This window comes from Syngnathus floridae, chromosome 5 (genome assembly GCF_059516105.1).
Source record: "Syngnathus floridae isolate MCC-2025c chromosome 5, RoL_Sflo_1.0, whole genome shotgun sequence".
NCBI lineage: Eukaryota > Metazoa > Chordata > Actinopteri > Syngnathiformes > Syngnathidae > Syngnathus > Syngnathus floridae.
In genome coordinates this window covers 288,764-300,712 of record NC_142417.1, presented here as the reverse complement: position 1 = coordinate 300,712, position 11,949 = coordinate 288,764, and the positions used below count along the sequence as shown (strand labels likewise).

At 47.7% G+C, this 11,949-nt stretch overlaps 2 protein-coding genes and 1 pseudogene across 3 annotated transcripts; 2 read left to right on the top strand and 1 right to left on the bottom strand.

Annotated features, from left to right (window-relative positions):
* The first annotated feature begins 170 nt into the window (after window positions 1-170).
* Window positions 171-3,261, top strand: mcidas (multiciliate differentiation and DNA synthesis associated cell cycle protein). Its single transcript, XM_088376689.1, has 6 exons — window positions 171-606; window positions 697-770; window positions 1,178-1,238; window positions 1,364-1,584; window positions 1,785-1,886; window positions 1,991-3,261. Exons 1-6 carry the CDS (start codon window positions 384-386, stop codon window positions 2,408-2,410), a joined length of 1,101 nt encoding a protein of 366 aa, XP_088232815.1. The 5' UTR covers window positions 171-383; the 3' UTR covers window positions 2,411-3,261.
* Window positions 3,262-5,522: 2,261 nt separating this feature from the next.
* LOC148397273 (cell division cycle protein 20 homolog B-like) lies at window positions 5,523-11,365 on the top strand (annotated as a pseudogene). The gene is made up of 6 exons (XR_015858514.1): window positions 5,523-5,933; window positions 8,643-8,893; window positions 9,686-9,786; window positions 9,845-9,857; window positions 9,914-10,254; window positions 10,921-11,365. The product of XR_015858514.1 is annotated as a cell division cycle protein 20 homolog B-like (transcript).
* On the bottom strand, window positions 6,841-8,474 carry gpx8 (glutathione peroxidase 8 (putative)). The gene is made up of 3 exons (XM_088377431.1): window positions 8,207-8,474; window positions 7,799-8,060; window positions 6,841-7,373 (listed from the first exon to the last, which is right to left on the bottom strand). The coding sequence occupies exons 1-3, from the start codon at window positions 8,414-8,416 to the stop codon at window positions 7,210-7,212; spliced, it is 636 nt and encodes a 211-aa protein (XP_088233557.1). The 5' UTR covers window positions 8,417-8,474; the 3' UTR covers window positions 6,841-7,209.
* Window positions 11,366-11,949: the final 584 nt, after the last annotated feature.

The window sequence follows — 11,949 nt, the reverse complement described above, 5'->3', positions numbered from 1 at the left end:
GCATTCCCAACGCCCTGCTTGATACTTGACGGCGGCGTGCGCCACAGGCGTTGCGTTTGGCACGAAGCGGAGGGCAGGTGGGCGGGGCAGGGCGGGGCGGGCCCGAGCTGAGCTAAACTGAGCTGAGCTGAGCTGAGCTGACCTGACTCGACCGCTGCGGAGGCGCCGCGCGCGCGCGCCCTTTACGCGCGCGTCTACTTTCCACTCCAGCCCTAAAAAAAACGTTTGTCCCTTCCCTTCCATCTTAATCTCCGAGGACGCCTTCGGTCCCTGGAGACGAGCCTAATACGTACATTTGATTGGGCCGGAACGTGAATCCGCGCCACGAACCGGGAGAATGTGGCCTTAAATGAGCCCGGAATGGTGCCAACCGAGGTGGAGGGATGAAGATGCACGGCGAGAGAAACGTCTTTGGGGTCTTGTGTCACAGGGGAGGAGGAGGGAGAGTCCCACGCCATGTCGACAGGGCATGGAACACCGTGCCTAAAGGTGGCGCAAATCATGTCGATTCAAAGTCGACATCTTGCAAGTCGGCGCAGGATAAAGTGCCCAGAAGCAGCAGTCCGGTCTCTGTTTATGTGGAGCTGCCCAGCAGCATCCAACAAGGTTTGCGCATCTTTCCAGGCACCTTCCTGCCCCGCCCGCATAAGTACAAGCAATGAATGACTCGTGGTTACCCCTGCGCTCTCGTTTCAGCTTTTCCAACGATCGCATGGGATGATTTGGAAGACTGCGTCAGGAAAAACGAGAGCGATTCACTCGGCTCGCAGGTAAGGAAATGTCGTTGTTTTTTTTTTTGTTTTTTTTAGAACCAACCACTTGTCCTCTCTCGCTGCATGCTTAATGGCACGTTTTATGCATACAAGAGGAAAAACCAATGAGGTGGCAGATGTGCAGTTGCGCATCACTCAAAGTCGGTTAATGTTTGACAAGGTGCGCTGGAATCCTCCACAAATAGCATCGTAAGTCAGGCGACCAAAAACACTCCTTTTACCCTGCTGCCCTGAACGCATCACGCTCATTCTCCGAGTCATGATTGCGAGTTTTTCCGTCAAAGCACAATGCCCTGCCGGGTGGTCCTGGTGGGACTTTCAGGTAGATGTGACCTAGCTGTTTGTACGTCTTCTCAATGGGCGGCCACATTTTAAACACGCCTGCCTTTTCGTCATCTCAACAGGTCAATGGGGCTGATGCTGATGAGCAAAACTTTGGGGAATTTGCTCTGGATTTTACAGCAGGTAAGAACATTCTGCAATTTCTGTAAGAATTGCATGTGAATGTATCCAATCACCTGAACTGGGTTGTTGTTTTTGGTGGTGGTGGTTTTTCTGGGAGAACTGATGCACGACTGTTGTTCTGTCAGATTCTCCAGCCACTCTGGAGAGCAGCCTGTCCCCTGCTGAGCTGGTCCCCTTTCAGGGATGCGTCATCCCCCCCCTCACCCCTCAGCATGTCTCCTCTCCAGAAAAGGACGACGTCCTGCTTCCCAATTCTTTCTGCACGCATGACCAGGATGGGGAACTTTGGACAGGCTTCAGCTCATGTCAAGCCAGGATGGGACATGCCGTGGAGGCCGATCTCCAGGTCGGTCTTTATCCATGTGGCCGAATCCATCAAATCAGGGCTTGTGATATTCATGGGAATCACTTGAATGCTTCTCAGAGCAGACATTTGGAAAAATCCATTGAAGCCACTCAACTTGCATTAGCACGGCTCGAAGGTGGATCGTGCTCGGTTGCTATTTAGGACTGTCTGATCGTGGATCACATTGTGCCTCCTGGCAGGTGCATGAGACTTTGCGGCGCAGAAGTGAGCCATCTGAGGAGGGAAGCCTTCACCTGAGGCAGCTCGCGTGCCGAGCAAAGCTCCTGGCGTCCGTGCTGGAGGTGAGGGAGAATGGTTTGATGGGAAACGCATTGACGCCGATTCATGGCAGGGAGATACGCTCCAAAAATGTCAAAATGTCCGCTTTGCATGTGTCCTCTTTTAGAAATTAACGGCAGACAGAAAGGTAGATAAGAGCCAAGCGGCGAGGCCTTCTGGCGCTAAATCCAGCAGTCCCTGCAAGAGGCAGCGACTGGACGACGGCTGCCAGTCGCCCGACTCGGTGGAGGAGATCTTGAGAGACGTGGGCACGCGCTGCCACGCCGTGCTGTGCGCCCAAGCCGGCGCGCCGCGACCGGACACGGACGCTATCCCCGTGTACGGGTCATTCTCGGGCCTCCAGACCTCCATATGCAAAGACAGCAGCAGCAGCAGCAGCAGCAGCGAAGCGGACACGTGGTCTTTTCGCACCACTGTCAAAGAGCACGGCACCATAAGGACACGCGTGTTCCCTCACGGCCGAGCCTTCACCTCGGGCACCCGACACGGAGGATACCGCTTCCGCTGGGTTCCCGACGACAACTAAGACAACGCCAGTGCGGGTGGGCTAATACTGTTAATGGCTAACTTGTAATCTGCGGTGATATCGGCAAATGATTACATGACGTCTTCCAACCCATCTCAGGTAGCTCGTAAGCTCACGGGTCAGAGGACACCAAACTGCCTGCCCGAGTATTTGTTAGCATTACGCTGCTGTTTACATGCCTCCAATTGTAATGTTGGCTGTCATTTGGTCAACATTGACTTGTCTTTTTTCACCTCATTTTCCGGTTGAGAGAATCCACTTGACAGCCCAATGGCATTTTATTGTGAAACGAAGGACTTAGGAAAGGTAAATCAATGATTTGTGTGCTAACTTTGCTTGTTTGAGCAGCCAAACAATGGTAACCCGCTGACCTCTGAGGAGCACGGAAAGCTTCCTTTCCTTTTGCCTCTCAGTCGCAGCGCTGCGTCATGATGCATTGCGCTCAACATCCTTCTTTACATCCTTGTTTTTCACATTTGAACTTTGTACACATATGCCGCTGTGCTACAGGTGTCAAACTCACGACCAGCGGGCCGGGCCACATGCAGCTCTGCCAAATATTGGATGTGACCCGCAAAAACACAAATGGCGGTGGAGCGACAAATGTAGACCGATAATATCACCCTATATTCTGGATATATAAATGACTAACACTTGCACCTTATGAGTGAGCCAAGGTGTACACACTGGTGGGAGCAGCTCAACATCCATTAAATTGAAGCAAGAAATGTGGCAAAAGCTGCTCCTTTTTTTACAATCTATTGAACAGTCACGAGTGTGTTTTTTTTTCTTTTTCCTACCCGTTACTGCTGCGCTCGCCCAGAAAGAAATAAAAAAGGAGTGATTTCGCACATTTTTTCATTTTTGTTCCCTTCCTGAGAGTTCATTGTTCCGCCATCAAGACTCTTGAGATGATGAACGTGCGTGTGTAAATAATGTGACCTTTGGCACTCTCCCGCTGATGCCATTTACAGTGGCGTCAACCTGAGTCGATCATGTCGGACCTCCAGTCAGGCACCTGTTTAAACTTCCCCAAAGTGAGTGCGCTTGCTTTGGGTCAGCCAAGACACACTTTACAAAAGCCTCAATGAGGAGGAGACCGTTTTTCACCATGGGGTATGAAAAATGGATTTAGTCCACGTTGGAATTTGCCTTGTAACATAACAAAAGCACTGTGCCAAATGATTAGGTACACGTGCATATTCTCAAGGTCTCCAAAACATAATGGGTATGAAAAATTCCACCATTATTAAAAAAAGTGCTAAACACTCACAGCTAATGTTTCTAATTGTGCCCTTGACTTAAGCGGCATGAATCAAAAGTGAGCACGAAAGTCGTGTTTAATATCGCAGCTTGTACAACAGTGAGACGCTTTGTGCATCTTGTATCGGATTCCATGGAAACAAAGGTTTCTTACCGACAGCATGCAGGACAACAAAAAGTGGGGCCGAGTCTTTTCGGTCTCACTTTCTTTTAGGATGGATGCAAGTGAGACATTTGAGCGCTTCAAGCTAGCGCCAAACTGCGGGTGATCACGCGGGAGGGAAGGAGGGAAATGTACTCACCTGCACTCATCTGATCGCATCTCATCGCATCTCATCTCATCTGATCGCACAATGGCTTTGTTTCTAAGGAAACTCAAAGCAAAGCTGCATGTGCGTTTCAGGTGCAAAGCCGCCAGCCGGCCGATCCTCCGCGGGAAGCAGCAACTGCATGGAAACATCACATTCAGTCGAAAATCAGGATCATGATGGTTAGAGATTTCATTCCATGCAGTGCATTTTTATGTATTTCATATTCTAAATGGGATAACAGCATGATTTAAACAAGTCCTTACACAATTCACGATCCTAATAAATAGCTGAAAAAGAGGTTCTTAATCTCAATTGGACTTACCTGGTGCAATAAAGGCTGGGTAAATAAATAAACAAATAAATCAATCAATACGTACATGACATAAATAATAATAAAAAAATATTATTACAAACAGGGTTCTACTGAATTTCAGTAAACAAAGTATTAAATATTTTCTCAAAAACGAATTGCATTTCACTAAATTAGTATTTCTAAACGGTATTATAACGTGATTAGAAAACGAGTTAGCAATTACCGAGCGAAAACATACTTGTGTACTCTACATAAATCAAGTTTGCTTATCTCGTGATTCGTTTGTTGTCCACAATAACATAAATAAATCACTGGGAACATTTTTAACTTTGACGTATACGTCCTAAATTGCAGGCGCATCATAGCTTATTTTGAACCCATATTGGCAGTATTGAGTGTGTCAACTGTTTCTTTAATTGGTCAAATATATGCTGACATACAGTGTGACGTGAAACTAAGTCGTTTACAGACAAATTGGACTTTTTCGTTTTTTAATCTAAATAGGCTGGCTGATCGAAAACAAAAATCAAATGTGGCGCTTGAACACTATAGGTTTCCCCACGTGATTAGAATGTTCAATGTCAAATGTGAATTTGTTCTCGAACGTCAGTTGTGCGCTGGACCACAGCTGGCCAACTAACAGTTACTGTCCGTTATAAAACCTACTTGAGCTCCTACTCGGGTTTTCTCAAAGCACTTGTTCAATTGGGGGGTGGGGGGGCATCACATTCGGTGCTCGTGCACGCTGCGGGTGGGTACATATGGAAGTGGCAGGTGGCATCCACTCGCGCCTTTCAGCCCACTTAGCGCCACAGACCCGCGTTGCGAGGCGGCGCGGCGCGGCGCATTCCACTTCCATTGTTCAACCCTGATGACTTACATACAGTACGTACCTCACCTCGTGGCATACCAGAAAAATGTGTGTAAAAAAAAGTATCCACTACAAAAAGAGATGAAAACAATTAGGAATAAAAAGTCATGGGAACAATTCGAAAGAACAAATGATATGATATATTGTTTAATTCGGTCAAATGATTTCTATTTTTAAAAGATAATTATAAATAAGGGAAATAGAGTTCAATTTATAACCTAGAATTCTTGTTGCCTTTTCGTGAGAGAAAAACAGCACTAAAAAAAAAATCGTGCAAACTTTGAACTGACATCAAAGTGGCCTTCAACTGATAGTTGCTGTTTTTCTTTAACTGCTGCGTCCATGTTACTAGTGGAAACCAAGACGCGGAGGGAAGGCAATCAGGAGAAGGCGCACTTCACTTAACACACAAGAGAGACAGAGAGAGAGAGAGAAAAAAAGCTGCCAATCACAGAGGAGAAGCAAGAGTTGTTTCCCGCTGCAGAGAGCGCCCAGGGGGGGACTATTTAGTAGCTAGCGGCGTCCAGGAGAGAGAGAGAGAGCGCGAGAGCGAGAGAGCAGACAACACACTGCAGGTGCACAGCCAGAGCCAGAGAAGACGAGTTTAGGAAACCTGGAGCCTGGCTGGCAGCCAGTGAAACACACGCACACACACACACTCACCAAAAAAGCTTTCGTCTACGTCTAGTGTGCATGTGCAAGATATAAAGCAGAAGAATGCAGCCGGATGTGGCAGCAAAGCGGAGGAGAAACGATCCTTTCCAGGTAACATCCTTCAAGTTTTGCTCGCGCTCTTTTTTGGCCCGATCGAAGCTGGCTGTGACAGCGTCGTTTTGGATTGACAGCTGTCACTTGTGACTGGTGACCAGGCAGTGTCATGTTAGCTGGAGTTGCTTGTGCCAGCTCACAGCGCTCTGCTAAGTGAACCGTTAACACTTTCAGACAAGCTGAAAGTACGCTCGGGATGCTCCCGCACGTCATCGAGGTTCACGCTTCGCAAATGAATAGAGCGGCACCCTGAAATTCCACAAGGCGGCGCCAGAGTCGTGCATCTCGCCTGTGAGACACGTTGGCCATGTCTTGCTCAATTTGGCCTGGATTGTGAGCTGAAGTTTCAGTCTTCACCATAGATCACGTTGTTTTGTTTTGTTTTGTTAGTAGCAAGCTCAGTCCTTAGAACAGGATCTGGCTCGACATCAACCTGTAATGCGTTCAACGAGGCCGTCGTGTCGTTTTGAATGTGACCTCAACAGGTGAGTCGTTGTTGTCCGTTCATCTTCTTCTGTGGACGGTCGTGAGGCAGTGTCTTGTTAGCTGGTTTGTTGCTGCGTGCCAGCTTACCTGCTACTGCCCAACGACTGTCCACGCAACCTGCAAACACACGAGACTGCAATTAGTGCCGGTTTTGTTGTAACCATAGCAACAAGCTTTGGACTCAAGCTCCTCCAAGTGCTTTCGTTTGTTGCGTGCAACGGTGTGAATGTGCGAGTGGCAGTGCGTGCCATCCATTCAGAGTGCAAAATGAGGTTTTCAGATGTTGACGCAAATAGCTTACCTGAGAAGTGACCTTACACAATTCAGCCGATGATGCTAAAACCAAACAGCTATGAATTCTCGTCGGCGTATACCATATCTACATCAGTAAGGCTACACAGCATATACAAGCCACAGATAATGTTCCACCGATGTAGAATTTAATTTGGATTAAAAAAAAACAAACAAACCCAAACGTTCAATTGAGCTGTTTCAAGGAAGCGCACAGGACCTCCATCAGTAAATGTAACACTTGAGCGGCTGAACAGCCATCAGTGGTCGAGGAAAACTCACGATTGACATTTTTTTCCCCATCCAATCCACTGGCCGCACATCCTTTCTAGCCGTACATTGCTTGTACTGTCTAAAAGTTTGATCATTTGGAGTTACGGTCCAACCACACTCAATGTAGCCTAACAGTTCAGTCCTGCCGGTCCTGGTCGTCATGGCGCAGGACAGGTTCCGGCTGCGCGTCCGTCCAATCAACACCTCGGCGTAAACGGCGCCGTCATAGCTCTGCCCGCTTTTTCACGATAATCTCCCGCACAAGCGCGGCCACTTCTTGGCGAACACTCTCCAGGGGCTCGTCCGCTCGCCAGAAGCGCACCACTTTGCCCTCGGGATTCACGAGAAACTTCCAAAAGTTCCATTTGGGAATTTTCTGCACCGAATCTGAAAAATGAAGATATATTTAACAAGATTAAAGAAAAAAAAAAAGACTGTACACAAAGAACAAAACAGAGGGTGCTCTTTTTACGATGTTCCCGATATACGGGAAGTTAAGTGAAGTGATTTGCTTCATTCCCTACGCTGAAGTAACTCAATTTCTGTGTATTTCTGTAGTTACCGCGTGCCAACTGTTTGCACTGAATTGTTTTATAGTCGTGGACTTAATGCATCCATCCATCTGTAAAAGTGGCGTCGCATTCAGGGACACTCGGAAATCATAGCTTTCGCCGCCGACTACAGTCTAACGCTTTTTTTTTTTCCCTTTTCTTTTCTTTTTTTGTTTGGAACCAGACAGCTACTGGTACTGCTTATTCGGGCGAGTGAACAAGCATACACGAAACAAACGTGGTGCGTTCAGGTACTCGTACCTGTGAGGAATTTGAAGGCCGGTTCTGCCTCGGAGCCCATAATTTTGATCTTGCCGAAGAATGGGAACGTGACGCCGTAGGTGGACTTAGCGAACGCTTCGATATAACTGCTGGTTCCCGTCTCGGTGTCGCCGAACTGTCCGCAAGGGAAGGCCAGGACGTTGAAGTGAGACGTGCCCAGCTCCTTGTGGAGCTCCTGGAGGGACTCGTAAGCCTCCTCCGTCTGCTCGCTGTGGCTAGCCACGTTGACAACCAGGGAAACCTGCATTGAGGGCACACTTGAAGAGCTTTCGCACCAACCCAAAATAAATCAAAGAAAACAGCAGCACATTGAGCACGGCTTTAAACGAACGGAACGAAAAACGTCGCTTGGGCTTGTCCTAAATCCAGTTGATGATGTGGACTTACTTTTCCTCGGTACTTCTCCAGAGAGACCGCCCTCCCTTTGGCGTCTTTCACCTCAAAAGAATAAAAGTCCACCGGCTTTCGGGGCTTCAGCAGCTGCGTGGGCTGCAGCAGGAACAAGCAGCCCACGCCGATCGTCATGCTCAACAGAACCGTCAACTTCCTAATTTTGGGCCCGGAGGACTTGACGGGGTAGCCCCCTAAGGCCTCCATCTTGGAGGAGGGATGAAGGAAACCGTCGGGGCGGGCGGGCCTTCGAGGTGATGGGGAGCCGCCCAGTTAAGCGAGCTGGAAATAGCGCAACGATCGTTAAGATCGCTTCAAAATAAGACCGGAAGTACTTCACTTAAAGAACCCACTCGACATGTCATTCCGCAAAGATAAATTGGCATAAAACGTGGCTTGTTAACTTGATCTATTTTTATAACCCTTTTTGCAGAGAGAACCCGACGCGCATGTGACGTCATACAAGCGCTTTCGGACGTGGCTCCTCCACAGATGCAGCAGTCGCGGGAGTCCCGCTGCACTACGCCCTTGACCGCAGGGCGGCGCTCTAGGCATATATTCAAGTTAGACGGAGTTTGTCAGAGACTGCAGTTAGATTCTCCCTCGAGGCATCAGGACACAGCCCAGAGAGCGCAAGGTAATCCTGGCAAAGTGTGGATTTGGTGTCGTCATGAAAGGAAAAATAAAATAAAAACATACGACATACTTTGGAATTAGAGTCAAGACTGATTGTATGCAACAGCACCACAGCACCAAAGACAGGATGCATCATCCCAAACTCCCAAAAATATTCAGTCATGTTTAATGCGCCAGCACAGGTTTGTTCAGAGAAAGGAGAGAAAAAACAAAACAAAAACAATCAATGTGAAAAACAGAATATTAGGAACATGACTACGACTTCTTTCTCTTCCAGCCCTAGCGACATCGCTACTCATCCATTGTGCAAGATTTGCTTTCTTTTTCTCTTTTAATTTCTCGCACACACCGACCGCAAAGGCCTTCTTGAGAAGTACCACAAAGCAACGTGAGTTTTTCTGACTCATCTTTGTGCATCCCGCAAAAGTATAAAAGGTGCGAACCAAGGCGGGCTTCACGCAGAAGACAAAATGTTCTCGGTCGTCGGCTTTCTGTCTACCGTGGCTCTTAAAATAAAAACATACGACATATTTTGGAATTAGAGTCAAGACTGATTGTATGCAACAGCACCACAGCACCAAAGACAGGATGCATCATCCCAAACTCCCAAAAATATTCAGTCATGTTTAATGCGCATGCAGAGAAAGGAGAGAAGAAAAAACACAAAAACCAAAAAAGAAACACCACCACCACCTGAGGGGAAGAATAATGGTGTATTTTTATGATTTATTTTCAGAAATGGATTCGGACTGTACAAAAAGGTGGAGACGCACAATCGACTGGTAAACAGGCAAGCTGAATCAGCAGTGCCACGTGTACGTACGTGTATTGACTCACCAGTTGTGGGACATCGAAGAGAGGCAGAATGTGAGGACGCTGCCTTCGCACCAGTCGGTGGTGCGAGGTCTTTCCTGGAAACAGCAACTTCTCAGCAGCTTTCCGTAACCGTGCTCGGAAGCCCACCGGTAGTTTAGCCGCGAGGCTTTTTTGTCACTTCAGCACCTACAGAGCTGCATGGCATTCTTGTTTGGCATGTTGAATCATTGACCTTGATGCTACTCTTGTCAGCGGCTCGATGCTGGGACACATACATCGCCGCGACTGGCGAGCTCCGTCAAGGTGTCGACGGCGTTTCATCTCGTAGCCTTTTGTCACGCGTTGACAAGCTGCCATATGGATGGATGTGTTCAGGCAATGAGATGGTGTCCGTGGAAGAGGAATGCCATCGCTACAGGTGGAGGATGGAAAGACGGGACGCTTCGAATTTGGGACACGGAGTCGGCCTCTTGTGTCAGTCGGGCCGACACCGACTCGCAGGTGCTCCGACGCTCTGAAAGTCAAAGTCAGCTTTATTGTCAATTTCAATTGTCAGTCACGCAAGCTGTGCCACCCATTCGGCTTTTCCTCTTGTGACCGCCACCACCTGCCTGCAGATCTGCTCTCTTGACTGGGCGGAGGCCACCGGACACCTGGTGAGCGGGCACGGCCGTCCGCCCCCAGCATAGCATCCTAAGTTTCCCTTCCTCGGGCCCATTTTGAAGCTGACAGGTAGAAGAGCAATTTGATCTTGGCTTTTATTTCCCATCCTCCTAGGGGAGCTGGAGCCTAATCTCACCTTCAGACAGCAGTGGTTCTCAAAGTCATAAATCTCATAAATGACATTGACTACTAATGTAAGATAGGCCTGGTGTGAATGTGCTTAAATAAAAATAATACTAAAACAGATCATATGAAGGTTTTAAAAGCTGAATAAATCCCAACAGCTCTGGATCAATTGCACATTGGTTGTTCTTCAAAGTTCTCAAAAGAAGAACGTCCCAATTGTCATTGGGTGATCATTTCACTGACCGCTAGGTGGTGCTTGTGTGCCACAAGTGTCCAGCGGTGGTGAGTCATACCGCTACTTATTTGAAAAATCTGCTGCTGACATTTTCACGTTGACTGTTCACAACCTTGTCAAGGTTCTGCAAATGCTCGATATGAGGTCAAATGTTTCAGATGACGTTATCCCGATGGCTATGCTAGCGATCCTACAAGATATTTTGATCATGACATATTTGAAACCTTTTTGAAAGCCACCTTGAGGTGGCCTTTTTGATGTGCGGCAACTTGCTGTGGTTGTGGTTGCTGATGCTTTTTGCAGGTCATTCGGGCCGTGTGTTGCACGTGGCCTCAAAGCGTGACACCAAGCAGCTCTTGACCGTGGGAGCGGATGAGCGCCTTCGCATGTGGAACGTGTCATTTCCCAGAGCTCAACGTTGTTAAGATTTCTTGCATTTCGGTCAACGCGTCAGCTTTGCAGACGACGCTACAAAATGCAAACTTCCCGATAACGCTTGCGGTCCGCCCACCACAATGTCTCGGTGACAAATAGCTTCGTTGCATCTTCTGTTTTCATAATATTTGAAATCATATCCATATCCGCTTTTGATGTACGTAGTTCCTTGCAATCTCTAGCTTTGTGACTGAGCCACTCTTCTGTTTGCCACTTTTTACCGAACGTTAGTCGAAATGTCTCAATGCGAGCGAGCGAGCGAGCGCTTCAAGCTACGTATGTCTCATTGCTAGGCCACAAAACCACATGAGTAAGACCGAAAAACAAGAGCAAGCGTTTACAAAGAAGAAATAAAGACTCGTTCTTTGCCCGCTGTCTGAATTTCTTCTGCATTAGCTGCCAATGAGATGTCAATAAATGCTGGACGGCTGTTTGTTAACTGAGTCCGTCAGACTTTCATTGGCGCTCATGACTGATGAGGCACTCCCTTCTCTAGTGTCTGTCTGTCTGTCTGTCTGTCTGTCTGTCTGTCTGTCTGTCTGTCTCATGTAAAATGATGAAGCCCAAATTGGGAGCTTAGCCTCTATTTGTATTTTGAATGACATACTTTATGTTTCAATGAGAGTCAAAATGGAATTTCAGAAAAGATCGCTCACGAACAGATGGAGCAGGGCGACCAAGTGCAGCTTGGACCAGCTTGGTCGATTGAAGAACGCAAACTAACAGACTCGGCAACTGACATGACTTAACAAAACCTAACAACGAGACTGACCAAAAAGACAGGGTGAAACAAAAAGACAGGGTGACCTTACCAATGACCAAAAAGACA